A 16,740-nucleotide genomic window follows, 5' to 3' on the forward strand; every position below is an offset into this window, starting at 1 on the left:
AATGGTTAGAAGCAGCCTGACATGTTATGAAGTTGCACATCAAGAACTATTGTTTTAAAATATACCTGATTCATCCCCAACACCTCGATCAGAGGTTGATACATAAACAACCACATCTTGGTCTTGAGATGAGGATGCATCCCCCTTAAAATCAACAGGAGAACCGTTTGTCTCATTTTCCACATTACCAGAATTAGTAGGTATTCTTACATTCTCCTTTTCAAAGACATTAGAATCATTGGGCTCAGAAACTAAACTACGTTCACATATCGGTGTCACATTATCACTTTCAATAGCAGCCAAATTTGGCTGACTATCAAGAACAATGCTAGGTTGAATGATTACGCTACTTTCACATGGTTGCATGGATTCAACCTGCATGGAAGACGAGTGGGGATCATTTGATAAATGATCATCTCCATGAACTCTAGAATCATCATGAATATCTTTCATATTCTCAGCTGCTTGGCTTTTATTTAATATGTTATTTGAGGAACAAAGCTCCACCAATGAACTAGAAGGATTTCCAACATGATTATTGCTGCTTCTGTCACACTGGCCCTTAAAAAGTTCAGTGTCTTCATTTATCAATAAAGTTGTCTCTGAGTTACTAACTGAAATCCCACATTCCAATGGGTGACCATCAGCTGTTAACAAACCCTCTTGTTTGTCAAGACATAGGGCACTGCCCTCTCCTCGTGATACCTGTAGTAGAGGATCTATCATCAGCACAGGGCTCAACTGAGTTACGACATTGCTGTTGCTGACCTCAACGGGTTGTCCTTCAGATTTAATCTCTCCTTTCAGCACTACAATTGATGCCCCATGTTTATCTCCCAGGGAGTTATCACCCATCTCTGTATCTTCAGGAAAAACAACCGCTTCTCTTACGCTGACCTGAATTGGCTGCTCAGAGCATTCACCCTCACTGCATCCATCCGAAACAGGCATGGCAGAATCCACACTTAGTGCCAACTTGGAAGGGTTATCAACAACATTGGCATTAGTTTCTGCTTTATTTTCTTCACAGCTACAACCATCCATCAGAGGCTCTTTGCTTGGAACCCTAAGTTCATCCACTTGTTCGATATTATTATTTTGCTTATGATCATTACATTCATAAGAAATAATCTCATTACATACTTCTGTTACCTGCTGCGGTTCCTGAGCATTCAGCTCTCCAACATTTCCTGTAAGGTTCTGCATGACAGTCACTGAGTGATCAACTTGCTGACCCTCAGAAGCAGCAGAACTGTCCTGTACTTTCTTTTCCACAGCTCCATCAACCAAATAAACAGCTTCCCTCTTGTCTGCGTCCGCATTACATCTTCTTCCATCAAGTAATAGATTTTCCTCATCCACTGGTAGGGTCCAATTTTCACCAACCATAACCGGACTCAAGTCTCTAGAATTACCAGTTTCAGGTTTCTCACCTTTGTCTGTTTGAAGTGTAGTTTCAACCACAAGAAGCATTGGATCAGAATGCTTGCCTATGCCAGAGAAGCTTTCCTGACACTTTTTGGGTGGCAATGCACAGCCAACATCCGGATCATTCATCAGCATAGATGGCATAGAACTATCATCATCTAAATGAGGTTCCATTTCCCTGGTTAAGGTACCCACTCCATCACAGGCACCTGACTCCTCATTATTAGTATGTCCAGTAATCATCTCATCTTGCCCAACAGATTTCAATAGCATTTCCACCGACTCTGAGGAAGTAGCCTCAGACCAAACATTGTTATGCCTTGAAATGGAGCACGATTCAGCAGCACCTGAATTGAACTCCATTGCACTACCATCCCGTGAGAATTCGTCAATCCACCGGTTGTCTTCGTGGCTTTGGATACCAAGTAAAACCTCTGTTTCGACCAGATTATCAAACCTTAAGTGGACCTGAAGATTGTCATCTAGGTCAAATTTGGGAAGACCATATGAGCGTAATCCTGGGAGAAATTTGGTGTTCTCTTCACTAGCTAACTGAAAACTCTGGCTTTGGAAATCATTGTCATCATAATCCATGGGTGCATCCCTACAAAAACAAAAGGGGATCATACACAGACTACACAAAACATGTCTCCAAGATGTACATAAGAGACCATATTCCCCATCTTAAAGTTTCAAAATCATAAACCAAGTATAACCATTCAAAACTTTCCAGAGGACATTCTCAAAGCCAAATAGAATGTATCTGATGTAGATACGCACCCATGGAACGATCCATGCCCATCTGGGTATCCAGCGAGAGATGAACGGGACCTGTATTGAGTCTTTGGCTAGTAAGATATTTTAGAAATTTTATTTTCATGCAATCTTTTAATTTTTGGTAACTTAGGTAGGAGATAGCTACTAGGATTTAGTTTCCAATTAATTTGAGTTTCTAAATTAGAGTAGGTTTCCTTTTAATGTTGGTTTTCTTTTACTGTTTAAATGCATGTAATCGTTCAATTAGAGGGAGATTTGAAGAATGATGAATTGAGTTAATGTTTGAGAGCCTGAGGGCTGTATGTGATTCTCCTTCACCCCCTTCTTGTGACAATCTCCTCTCCCTCCCCTGCAACTCTGAGTTCGCCTCAGGGTTTCTTCCCTACCCCTACGGGCTCTCCATCAGTATCCATGATTCAGAGATTTTTTTCTCTTGTTTTCCCTAAGATGGTTCAATAAAATTACTCAAGAACCATCTAGTGACTATGCCAAGAGCTTAATTTAAAAAATTTGCAGAGGATATTTTTTTCTCTTGTTTTCCCTAAGATGGTTCAATAAAATTACTCAAGAACCATCTAGTGACTATGCCAAGAGCTTAATTTAAAAAATTTGCAGAGGATCAGCGCTCAAAAGGAAGACAACAAAGGGTCAAGAGATTGGCATTTAATTTCTTTGTGGTGGCTAACAGAATGTATCCAGGCATATCTAATCTCACATGTAAGAACTTGACTTTAGCTCACTAAGCCTGATTGGCTTCAGCTGCATAAATCCTGTTTCACCATTCCACTCCAATGGTGAAACAGTTTCTACCAATGACCTGGCAGAATTAGATTCTACCTAATTGTGTTGCGAAGGTAAGGAAATAAATAAGGGCATTTACATTTACCCATTCTTGTTTTAGGACACTAAACATCTTGGGCCGTTTCAGCATTTTCAGTTCAAAAAAGGAAAATGTGTTTGGTAACTAGCAATACTATTTTGTTGTCCAAAATCAAAGTTGAAAATTAATAGTACATGGCATGGCCCAATCTATGAAATTGTGAAGATGACCAATCCGTTCACACTTCTAAATCCAATCTCCAATCTCCAATCTCCAATCTCCAACCTCACATGCCCACAACAGAGCTTCTAATTAGAATATGTAGATGGGGAAGAACTAGAATATGTAGATGGGAAGAAGAAGAAGAAGAAGAAGAAGAAGAAGAAGAAGAAGAAGAATATATTACTTCACTAACATATTTACAAGAAATTACATATACCTCCCTAAGGAAGGAAAAAAGGAAAAAATAAAACTTAACATGACAACTTACTAAACTACCCTTAAACCAACATAACTAATATCACTAACACTCCCCCTCAAGCAGGAGAATAAATGACATACATTCCTAGCTTGGACGATAGAGAACTAAACTGATGATGAAGAAGACCCTTTGTGAAGATATCAGCCAGCTGATCTCCAGTCTTCACAAAAGGTGTACATATGTACCCAGAGTCAATCTTCCCTTTAATGAAGTGCCTGTCCACCTCTATGTGTTTTGCTCTATCGTGTTGCACAGGGTTGTGGGCTATATTTATAGCAGCCTTGTTGTCACAATAAAACCTCATAGGTATCTCAATATCAAATCCCAACTCTTGGACCAATCTTCTCAACCAGAGAAGCTCACACACTCCCTGAGTCATAACTCTAAATTCTACCACCGCACTAGACCGAGCTACCACAGGTTGTTTCTTGCTCCACCATGTGATTAGGTTTCCACCCACAAATGTACAATAGCCTGATGTAGATCTCCTGTCAGAGACTGAGCCAGCCCAATCTGCATCAGTGAAGCCTTCTATATCCTCATGTGATTATCCTTGACAAAAAGTAGTCCTTTTCTGGGAGAGGACTTCAAGTACCAGAGAATGCGGTAAGCTACATCCAAGTGCCCACTCTTGGGAGCATGCATAAATTGACTCACCACCTCCACTGCATAAGTAATGTCTGGACGAATCAAGTACAAATAGATAAGCTTCCCAACTAGCCTTTGATATTTCTCTGCATCAACAAGAGAAGGGCCAACATCTTCCCCCAAGCTTATGATTCTGCTCAATAGAAGACCTTGCAGGCTTGCAGCCTAACATTCTCGTTTCTTTCAATAGGTCTAGGATAAACTTCCTTTGGCATATATTTATGCCCTTCTTGGTTCTAGACACTTCAATCCCCAAGAAATACTTAGGGTCCTAGATCTTTGATTTCAAACTGTTGGGCCAACTAGTTCTTCAACTTGGCTATCTCATCCTTGTCATCATCAGTTACCACAATGTCATCAACATAGACAATCAGGGCTATAATGGAGCCATTACCACGCTTAGTGAACAGAGTGTGGTCAATTTGATTTTGGGAATAGCCATTCTTCCGAATGTCCTATCTGAACCTTTCAAACCAGGCCTTTGGAGATTGTTTAAGACCATACAGAGCCTTCTTGAGAAGACACACCTTTCCTGCAGCTAAAGGGAACTTAAAGCCAGGATGAGTTTGCATATACACCTCCTCTTCTAAGTCTCCATGTAGGAAGGCATTCTTCACATCCAATTGATATAATGGCCAATCCTTATTCGCTGCTAGAGATAAGAGAACCCTGATGGTGTTATGCTTGACCACAGGAACAAATGTCTCCTAATAGTCAATCTCATACACTTGATTATACCTTTTTGCCACTAGTCTTACCTTGTACCTCTCAATATTACCATCTGACCAGTACTTGATTGTGTAGACCCACCTGCATCCAACTGGAGTTCTCCCCCTTAGAAGGTCAACCAATTTCCAGGTACAATTTTTCTCGAGGGCCATCATTTCCTTAGTCTGGCTTGCTTCCACTTAGGGTCAGACATAGCTTCAAAAACATTCTTGGGAATAGAAATAGACGAGAGAGCACTAGTAAATGCAATACCTGTAGGGGAGAGAATCAAAGGAAACTAACTGGGCTATAGGATTAGTACAAACTCTCTTTCCCTTCCTAATCGCAATAGGAAGATCCAACTCTGATGAGGAAGGATATTACCTGATTGAGGAGGGTGGATCTCAGAAATTGGATTCAAAATCGGACTCTTGGCAAGTCTTCTTGTTCCTCCTTGTGAACACAATGGTCACCTTTTCATTACCTGGACCTAAACCACCTCTTGAATGATCACCAATATCAATAATATCCACCTCTTTGTATTTCCCAATGTCAAGCATGAAAGGAGGGATAGGCAATGGGGAAAAGAAAGGGATTTCATCAGTAGTCTTTTCACTTCCAATATTCTCCCCTTGAAAAAGATGCTCATGAGGAGCAAAAAAAGGTGCAGACTCAAGAAAAGTAACATCCTTAGAGAAAAGCCTTCGTCTGGAAGGAGGACGATAGCACTTGTAATCCTTAATAGTGGAAGAATAGCCAAGAAAGATACATTTAAGAGCTTTGGGGTTCAGTTTAGTCCGAAATGACTTATTAACATGGACATAACAGATACACCCAAACACTTTGGGGGGGAGAGAGAAAGAAGAAGACTGAGGAAACACAGTGTCCAATGGAGTTTTGAAGCCAAGAAGTTTTGTTGGCATACGGTTGATCAAAAAAGTAGCAGTAAGGAGAGCATCAAACCAAAAAGGTTTAGGAACATGCATGCCAAAAAGAAGACTCCTACTGACTTCCGTCAAATGGCGGTTTTTTCTCTCAACTACCCCATTTTGTTGAGGTGTGTCAATACAAACTAGCTGATGGATAATGCCATTCTCCGTAAAAAAGTCTTGAAGACCACCATAAATATACTACCCCCTTTGTCAGAACGAACAATTTTAATCTTGATGTCAAACTGTGTACATATCATATGATAAAAAATTTTAAAAGGCATCATACACATCACTTTTATGCTTCATCAGAACAGTCCAAACAACACGGGAAAAAACGTCAACAAATGAAACAAAGTAGCGAAAACCAAGTAAAGTAGTAGTAGAAGGCCCCCAAACATCAGAGTGCACAATGCGAAAAGGAACAGTAGATCTATTAATATAATAAGGATAAGAAGACCAACAATGTTTGGCAAAAATACATGGTTCACAATGAAAGACATGGGAACTAGGAAAATAAGTAAATAGATGAGGTAATTGTTTCCTCATAATAACAAAAGATGGATGTCCTAAACGTTGGTGCCACAACATCACAGAGTTCACAGAACTTCCATCAGTACGTCCACACACATAGGACTAAGCTATAGCCAAAAAAGGTGATTGAGGTTCAAGTAGGTAGAGCCCTTTCTCCTCACACCCACTGCCAATAATCTTTTTTGTCACCAAATCCTGAAAGAGACAATAAGAAGGAAAGAAAGTGACACAACAGTTTAAAGATTTTGTTAGGTGACTCACAGATGAGATAGTAGTGGCAAGGTTAAGAACATGAAGAACAGAATTAAGTAAAATGGAAGATATAATAGGAATGCTACCTTTACCATAAATGGAGGAAAGGGAGCCATCGGCAACCCTAAACTTATCCCTATCGGAACAAATAGAGTACGTATCATAATAATGGGACGTACCAGTCATATGATTCGTAACACCAGAATCAATAACCTAAGATGGAGCTGTGGAAAGAGCAGACGAGGAAACCTGTAAGGCTGAAGCTAAGGAATCTGGCGTTGTAAGTGAAGAAGATGATGAGCACCCAGTTGTGTCACATGGTTTAAAGTATCTCCGATACCGATACGATACCCTCCGATACGTATCTTAAATTTAGCCGACCGATACGATACACACCGATACGCTACATGAAATTTTTAAAATCCTTTCGTATCAATATATATCTTACGATACATACTAATATGCATCAATACACCACCGTTACACATCGATACGATACGATACGATACGATATGCACCGATAACCCTATGAAAAATATAAAATCGAGGTGAAATGTACGTTTCGGTATGTATCGATCGATACGTATCGATGAGTATTAGTGAGTATCGGTATGTATCGATCGATACGTATCGATATGTACCGATACAGTGCGCTACGGTCATATAGTGACTAAGATGGGTAATTTTTCAGAAAAACATATTTTTTGAGGGGTTTTTGTTCCAAAGTTGCTAATCATATTTCTCTCTAACTAAAGTGAAAATCAAGGTTGGGAACAAGGATTTTAAATTTATGAGACAACTACAAACCTTGAATTCTTAGTGTGATACCCTCAATTTAGTATTTATGCATAATACATATTATCAATAACTTTCTTTAACAAATTCTTTATGCAAAAGTGTTTAAAAAAATAATTTCTATCCATTTCTGTGTGTATCTTTAGCGTATCTCCGATACGATACGATACCCTCCGATACGTATCTTAATTTTGGCCGATCGATACGACAACCGATACCGATACTTTAATCCTTACTTGTGACATAACCCTATGAAATGCTGCAATATCCTCCCAAGTAAAGGAACTGTGCTCTGCCTGTATGCTAGGAGCAACCCTATAGTATCAGTCTCAGCTTGAGCATTGTGGGCTCTTGCTCCCCTGCTACGTCCACCACGAGCACCACTAGATCCACCACGCATACCAGGAGGATGACCATAAAGAACCCAGCATATTTCTTTTATGTGCCCAGATTTTCCACAATGATCACATCTTCTGTCATCTCCACGAGGTGGCCCTTGACCTCAACCACCACCACGCCAATCTTGCTGAGAGCTAGTAGTAAGAAGAGCAGACCGCTTAAGAGGAGGGGCAGGTTCCATGGCCACCCACCTAGTCTCCTCACTCTACAGATAGCTACATACTTCATAAAGGATGGAAGAGGAGACCGGCCCAAAATTTGAATCCGGATTGGCTCATACTCGAGATTCAAACCACCAAGTAAGATAAAAACACGTTCCTTTTTAAGTGCTCGATAAACCTTAGCTTCATCTTCAGGAGGTCCTTATACTGATCATACTCTTCCCAGATACTAATGATAGTGTTATAGTACTCAGAAATGGTCATATTCCCTTGCTTCATGGCAATGACCTTCTGGAGTAGTTGATAAACTTTGGCCGAGTTACCCACACAGTCAAAAGCTTTAGTAACATTGTCCCAAATATCCTTGGCAGTCTCTTTCCTCATAAACCTTCTTCCAATCTTAGGTTTCATAGAAAAAATTTGCCATGTCATAACAGTGGAGCTTTTAGTCTCCCATTTTGTATATAACGGGTCATTCGGGTTAGAAGCCTTAATGGTACTTGTAACATACCCGAGCTTACCCCTACTCCGCAAGGAAAGCTTCACAAAATGAGCCCAATCCAAGTAATTTGTATTATCCAACTTCATAATAGAAATTTGAATATTTGGGTTATCAAAAGCCATAGGGGTAGGATGAATAGAACCACTCAAAATCTCTCTAAAGAGGGCCCCAAGTCCACTCTCATCAGACATATTGTAGAGAAAGAGTCACACACAAGATGGGGAATACACACTCTACCCAAGTTTTCTTTCCCTGAACCAAACAAAAAATCCTAGGAGCCAAACCAAGCAAACACTTCAAAGGAATTCACACAATCTACCTTCTTCAAGGTGTAGGATCATAACATAGGAGCACAACAGCCCTAAAGATCAGACCTCACAAAGAATAAGCAATCGGAAGCATCACAGGCCACATTTCAGGGGCAAAAATGACAAAAAAGGCAAAAAAATGGGGTTGGCGGTACCTGATGTGTAGCAAAGAGTTGAGAAGTGCAACCTCAACTCAAGGAGGCTTGTCGCAAAACCAAGAGGAGTGATAATACAACTAGGGCAACCCAAATGAACCTAGTTTCAGCTCCATAGCTGACCAGATGAGAGAGAAAGAGAAAAAATGGTCCAGAGCTGGCGCTTATTGCAACCTTCAAGTGTCCCTTTCTTCAAAGGAAAACTACCCTTGGTATCTCCATGGTCTCCTTGTATGCCTCTCTCAAGGTTTCTTCAATTTTCTCACATAGAAGTCCCTTTCCTTCGAACCCCTTTGTAACCTAGGGTTCCAAAGAGAAGAGACTAGTAGCTCGACTCTCAAATCAACCTTACAACTCTGATACCAAGTTAGAATATGTAGATGGGGAAGAACAATGAGATGAGAATTGGAGAAGAAGAAGCAGAAGAAGAGGGAAAAGGAGAGGAGGCGATGGTATGGTTGAATGGTATGTTGTGAGTAAATCTCACTAACACCAAATATATTACTTCACTAACATATTTACAGGAAATTACATATACCTCCCTAAGAAGAGAAAAAGGGAAAAAATAAAACTCAACATGACAACTTACTAAACTACCCTTAGAGCAACATAACTAATATCACTAACACTTCTTTGATGTGCCCCAAAGCTGTCCCAATAGAAGTGTGGAAGAGCTTAAGAATCTATGGTTTATCTTGGTTAACCAAGTTGTTTAATAAGATTATGAGCACAAAGAAAATGCCAAATGAATGGAGGAGAAGCATTGTGGTTTCGATTTACAAATAAAAAGGTGATATTCATAATTACATTAATTATAAAGGCATAAAACTAATGAGTCATATTATGAAATTATGAGAGAGGATTATTGAAACCCACCTAAGAAAAGAAACTATTATTACGGAGAACTAATTTGATTTTATTCCAATAAGATCCACAACATAAGCTATTTACTTACTTAGGAGACTCATGGCAAGATTTAGAGGTTACAAAGAAGGATCTCCATATGGATTTTATTGACCTAGAAAAAGCTTACAACAGAGTCCTCAGAAAAGTTACTCTGGCAAAAGATATGTATGATCAATGATAATGTGGTGACTGGTGTAAGAATTATAGGGGGTCAAGGTAGTGAATTCCCAATTACAATTAGGTTACATCAAGGATAAACTTTAAGCCCCTATTCGTTTGCGATAATCATGGATGAATTAACTAAAGACATTCACGATGAGGCTCCTTTAGGAGTGTCAAAAAAGCCCAGTCAGCCCAAACCCGCCCTAGCCCGCCCTGAGCCTGAACAAGGCCTGGGCCGAGTTTTCAGCCCATAGGGTGGGCTAGGTTTGAGAATTTCATGCCCAAGCCTAGTTGGGCCCCCAACCCAACCTAATCCAACACAAACCAACCATGTATATTAAGAACAAAATAATATAGATATGTTAATAATTAAAAATGGGTACTTACAGAAAAAGGTCTATAAGAAGTCTTTCATTTTTTTCACAATCTAAATATATAAGAAAACCTTAGTCTTTGGCCTCTGCAATCTAAATATATAAGAAATCCTTAGGCTTTGACCTCTGCAATGTATCGAGATCAAGCAACCAAGTAACCAATAGTACTGGGTTGGGCTAAGCCCAGTCCAATCAGGGTCCATCAGGCTGGATTGGATTAGGCTAAGCCTGATAGGATTGGGCATGGGGTGAGATATCCCATCCTAACCTAGGGTTGGACTGGGCTTGGGTCGAGTTAAAAGGCCTTAGGGTTGGGCTTGGGTTTTACCTAGGCTCCTTGGTGTATATTTTTGTTGACAATATTGTTTGGCGGATGAAACAAAAGCAGGGATCAACGCCAAGTTAATCAAGCCTTCCATTTAAACCACTAAAGCAATGTAATCTAGTGAACTACAATAGCATTTCAACTCATTACAATGAGAGTTGAACCAAATTTTGTTTAATCACAAGAAATAATTACTGCACAAACTCATTCTAATTCCATAGTGTTTCGATTCATTACAACAAGTGCAAAAAAAAATTTTGTTTAATCATAAGAAAATAATTACAACTGACAAGACTCATTCTAATTCCCATTATTCAATGTGTTTATCACCAGTATAGGCATAAATTATGTCCCAACTCCACAATTTTTTGAGAACATTGTTAACAGTAAATGGCCCAAATTTGAGTTAAGTAAATGAGTTAACCAAGCCTTCCATTTGAACAACTTAAGAAATGTAATCCAGCATTCTACAATAGCATTTCGACTCTTTACAACGAGAGCCCAAATTATTTTTGTTTAATCATAAGAAAATTATTTCTAAAATGATTCATTCTAATTCCACTATTCAATGTGTTTATGCAACATCTACAAAATTCATAAGGTTCTAGATGCAATCATAGAGATCTACGCGTATATATTTCAACATTACAAGACTCCCCCATTAATCTCTCCTTATGTTTGCCAAATGGAAAATTCTAAGTCTTGACGATAAGGAAGATATTTGACTATCATTACTTCAACTCTTCGAGTTTTCAAGTGAGTCAACTTTCCATTCTAATCTATGCATGCCATTCTCGATATGATCTCTCCATCATCCTCTCCTTGAAATTTAGTCGCAATAGAATCTTAGAAAAGCAAAAAGATGAAGCAATTTTCTAAGTCATTCAATAATCATATCTTTCTTAGTCTTTGTTCATTTGTAGATTTTGACCCTTGAGCCTACTGTTTTGTTTTCTCTAATCAATATGCTAGTCAAGACACAGAAAGGACCAAGGCACATTCAAATTTCAAGCATTTTAGTGAGGATCTTTACCTATTACTAATATATGATTAAAAGACCAAACCTTTTTTTTTTTTTTTTTTTTTGGGGGGGGAAGGTTTGGGGGGGGGGAAAAACGGAAAAGGCAATAGCATCGTTGTCTTATGGAATATATATGGAAGGGAACAACCAGCCATGATTAAAGAACCACTTAATCATTGACTAGTACAATTTTTAATTGGTGATTCTGAAAAGGAAACTTAAAATCCTGACAGCAATCCACTCAGTCTGGCTATTTGTAAATTCTCCCTAAGCTTAGCATTATTAGCTTAACAATAATAGCTTTAAATTTTGAATTATTTTCGCAAAATTTCTAGCATATGATTTAGGAACCAATCATCAGCAAACAAGCAAAGGCAATGGACATAGGAAGCAATAAATCCCAGTCAGCTAGTTCAAACTGTCAACTATAGTATTCCTTCAATAAAAACAAGCAGCACTTTCTCATAATAGGTAAGGTTTCCGCTATATAGACATAGAGAATTGTAGTACACCCATAATATTCATTGAGCTTAGTAGACCCTAACTAACAACACAGTATCAAGATAATAAACAAGAAATAAATATGTGCGGCCAAGAAATTATGAAGTCACCATAAAATAAATAAACCAAAAACAAAATCCCAACTTTTTTCAGGGCAGCATGAGCATGCTTAAAACAACTGCTCTGAAAAAGGGATTTTTCTAAAAAAACCGAACCTTCCAATTTTTGTATACGCACTACAAAAAAACAGTAATCGAACTTACGAAGTGTTCAAATAACCTTTAGTCCACCCTCTAAAACCAAAAAGTGGTAAAATAATCATTTTTTTTTCCCTCCAACTACTCTCTCCATTCAAAAAAAAAAACACATTTTTTTTTATTTCTGTTCTTTATTATAGTTTTTTCAATAGTTCGAGCGCACGTAAAACAAAGGAAGACAAAGAAGGAAACGAGTAATACCAGATTCAGCAGGTCTACGATGTTACCTCCCTCCATTCGGAGACCAAATCTCTGTCGTTGTTCAACCAGACCCTAAATCCCGCGGTCATCCGCAGGTTCATTTCCCAAGTGCAAACCCCGCTTTAAATGGCCAAAATAAAGTGTTCCGAAACACCAAAACCCTAACTCGGTGACCTATCGACATGAATTTGATATATTGCAGTAGAACTTCAGTTGCCGGAGTTGACACCTACCCGGCAGATCGTGAACTAAACCTCTGGTAAAACCTCGTTGGAGAAGAAGACAACAAGAACTTCACTGATCTCTCTCTCTCTCTCTCGTCGCTCTGCTCGCTTTCAGCCTTTCCCCTTACACTTCTTTCCGCACGGAATCACGACTCAGGAGAGAAATGAGTGATTGGAATTTAGAAATAGAATTTAAAATTCTACCAAAAAAAATGAATAACGAGAATCAAATACACCTCTCTGTTAATATATTTACGTTTTTATCCTTTTCTAATCGAGAGAAAAATGTTACACTACATCCGCGGTGTCATTTTATATCCTATCTGATGGTATGGAATCGTTGGATTAGAATCTTTCTAAGTTAGGAATTTTGGAATCACAACGTTCTAGGATTCAAATTGTAGAACTGGGTCTACTACGTAGGAATCTAGATTCTAAGAATATGAGATTCCTTCTAATCCGATTATCTTCACAGTAGTAGGTCCTACTCTTACACACTCCGTATTTATGTGGGTCCGACAGTGGTCCGTAGCATTTGGACAATCGGAAAGTGCAATTTGTCTTCCTGCGTGGAATTCTGGTCTTCGAAAGGCCGTTGGATGGAAAACTCGGTTCTACTTCTTCCTCTTCGCAAACGCAAGTCGGGGTGAGTTAGAATTTAACTCGTAAAAAGTCAATTGTGACTCACTGGGTGGATCTATGGAGTTTACTGACGTCATCAGTGGCACACGCACACTACCCGACTAATCAGATTGACTTAGGTGTCTCTTTCAAAGCGAAAAAGCATCTACTTTTGAAAACTGTGCACAAGCATGGTTTTAAATATTTTCCCAAAATGACAAAAATCTTGGCAGTAAATTCCATAAATATAAAATAGGGAGAGGTTCCTTAAAAAAAACGCATCGTGTGAACCAAGTAGCAACACAAGCAAAGCATGAAATTTCTATTTTTCATTAGGGAAAGAGTCATTTCGCTTTTTGCTGTTTTAAGGTGCAGAGGCGATAATACTTTGTAGGATTCGTTTTTCTTACAAAATATTAAAGGAAAAATAACGTGTCCATATATAGTCCCTTGTTTTCTTTTCTTTTTTTTCTTTTTTTTTTGTTGGAAATATATTCTCTTGTTTTCAAGGGCTATGAAAAGGGATTTGGATACTCTATGACGCAATAAGGTGTTTGGTACACATCCAACACCTAGAAGCGTCTTGGATTGTAAATAATCACCCTGGACTTTGTGCCTAAACATTTCTAGTCGCGTCAGACGCCCCGTTGCACCATAGAGGAATTTAATCCCATGAAAAGACACTCCTTCCCCCTCCCCCCTAAAAATAAAGGGTTGTGTATAGGTGTGGGAACGTTAGATGGTAATGTTCTTTCTCCTTAATTCTTTACTCTCATACACAGAAGAAATTGAAATTACCATCCCACCCCTATTGTTAAGGATTACAAAAAAATGGTTTTGGTGGGTACTATAAGATACTTCAAATGTAACTCATCATAATTTGATACAAGATTACTCATCATTATATGGAGTCAAACTACTTTGTCTCAATGTATGTTGCTAAGGATTTCAAAGTGGTTTTGGCTGAATGGAATACGAGGAAGGGTTTTAGTAATCGATATTGAATCTACCGAATAGTAATCGATATTGAATCTACCGAATCGTATCGATATTGTTGGAGATCGCTACCAAATTAATACTTACTTAACCATTTTTTTTTTAAATTGATAGCCACATGTATGGTACCAATACTGATACCTAAATCACTAATATGGGATCCATATTCTTACTAGAATATATATATATATATATATATATATGTGAGTGTGTGTGAGATCAACATGAGGCCCACACAGTCAAAATAAGAAAAAATATCAATATGGCTCACTATTTATTATTTTATGTGGAGAATACAAAGAAATAGAGAGAGGATTTCATAAAAGGTAATGTGGCTTTTGCACCAACGTGTGGATCAATGGGAACATATGCAAAATCATCAACTACTGACAGAATTTTCCTCTTTTATATGAAGCAGGGCAATCATTTTGTCCTCCTATTTATCTTGACATATGGGTCACACTATCTTTTATGATTATTCTTTGAAAAATAACATTACGGGGACAGTTTGTCAATCTTTTTCTGAGTTTTAATTAAGATATTTTATTTATATGAAAAAGTAAATGTTACATCAAACTTTTAATCCAATCACCGTACAAATCCCCCCACCCTCCCAGTTCTATTGAGCTATTGTTGTACTTGATGACACTTCTATCATTCTTGAAAAAGTGGGAGTTACATCATACTTTTATTCCAATCACTTATCCAATGTGCTTTTAGCTTATTCTTTTACCATCTTAAAATGAAAGGATATCAACATGAAAAGCTATATCTGTATATCTGTAGTTCTGTACCTACATGAGATAAACATGAATCACATTCACTATTCCGACAACCTCAAAAATTTATTTGTTCTTTTTATGAGTGAGAAAGCTAAAGCTTGATGATTCTGCTGGAGTTTGAGCAAGTCAAAATTTTACTGCCTAGATGAATCTAAACTGTTGTTAATGATTACAACATCAATTTATAATGGAATTAATTAAGTTGTAAATTTAAATTCATACGTCTAACCCCCCCCACCAAAATATATATATATATATACAACGACAAGATGTATGAAGTCAGAAGAGTTAACATTGAGAAAAGACATGTAGAAACTAGTATCACATCTAACAGAGCTGTTTGAAAGACAAAGATTCATGTTACCTATCGCATTTAGGTGGGATGTTATGGAGATGTTGCATTACTTTATTTATTTTCTTAGTCTTTTTCCCTTTCTTTCTTTTTTTCCTTCGATCTTTTACTTTGACGAATCCATATACCCGATTCCATTTAATTGATAAGAAAATGTTGAATCGTCCGTTATTGTTACTGTTGTACAATACAAAGATGTCTAATCATTCCAATATCAATGCAATTTTTTAAATGCTTATTCGGCTGGTGGTGACTTTTGTTGGACTTAAAAAAACATAAATAAATAAATAAATGCAAGTAACTCAATTTAAGAAGGCCTGGTACTTTCATATGTGGTGATATAGAATATGTTTTAGGGGGTTTTTGATGGGGTGGGATTTAAGGGGTGGAAGAGTTGTACTTATTTTTTTTTAAGTATGATAAAGTCATGTGTTTGCATATAATGGGAAATACTCTGGACAACATTGGGAGATGAACTTTCTTGTTTGCTGATGTGGCTTTTACCCCAACTCCTTCAAAAGTCTTACCAAATTAGTGGGACTTTGTGGGGTGAGAAGTCATTACAATTAATGACTCTTTTTCTTCATTCCTCTTTTCTCTCTCTTCCACAGCTATGTACTAACCAAACAAGGTTGGGGTGGAAAAGTCCGACTTTATCTTCTTTACCTTTAACCCCACCAACATGTGAGACCTTGTAGTCAGACATTCCCACCCCAAACTCCCCTCTAAATAAATGGGGCCCTATAATTGAATAGGCCAAACCAACATATAGGTGGCTCAAATTGAGCTGTCCATCGTCACTGCATCCTGCCAAGCATATAACAAGCCTGTGTTAGAGAATGCTCCCAACTCCCCACAATTTATTTACAGGATGACGAAGGTGCTTAATATTATTCATTGACAGAACTCAATTCCATGAAAATGCAAAATAGAAGATACCCAGCATCCACAGCAAATACCAGAGAGTTCGAGTAAACTTGTGAGGAACAGTTAACTAGTCTGTCGCCTGCCGCTTAAAGGGAACCTGAGGAGCGGTGTCCAGCACGTCAGGTGAAGAGAGAAAACTCAGGTTCCTGGCATTGGATATAGCCCTTGCTTCATTTCACTCATCTGAAGGCTCC

The 16,740-nt window shown here is 38.2% G+C and overlaps 1 protein-coding gene across 3 annotated transcripts in view; it reads right to left on the reverse strand.

The window, feature by feature from the left end:
* Positions 1-13,046, reverse strand: part of LOC122086670 — a 36,009-nt gene extending 22,963 nt beyond the window's left edge. The window contains exons 1-2 of one of the 3 annotated variants that reach the window (XM_042655637.1): positions 12,645-13,046; positions 66-2,032 (exon numbers count right to left, since the gene is read on the reverse strand). In XM_042655637.1, the coding sequence (XP_042511571.1) occupies positions 66-2,022 (1,957 nt within the window). In that variant the 5' untranslated portion in view covers positions 2,023-2,032; positions 12,645-13,046. The remainder of the gene's footprint in view (positions 1-65; positions 2,033-12,644) is intronic. The other 2 variants (XM_042655636.1, XM_042655635.1) reach the window with 2 other exon arrangements.
* Between the last annotated feature and the right edge of the window lie 3,694 nt (positions 13,047-16,740).

Source organism: Macadamia integrifolia, chromosome 8, assembly GCF_013358625.1.
Source record: "Macadamia integrifolia cultivar HAES 741 chromosome 8, SCU_Mint_v3, whole genome shotgun sequence".
NCBI lineage: Eukaryota > Viridiplantae > Streptophyta > Magnoliopsida > Proteales > Proteaceae > Macadamia > Macadamia integrifolia.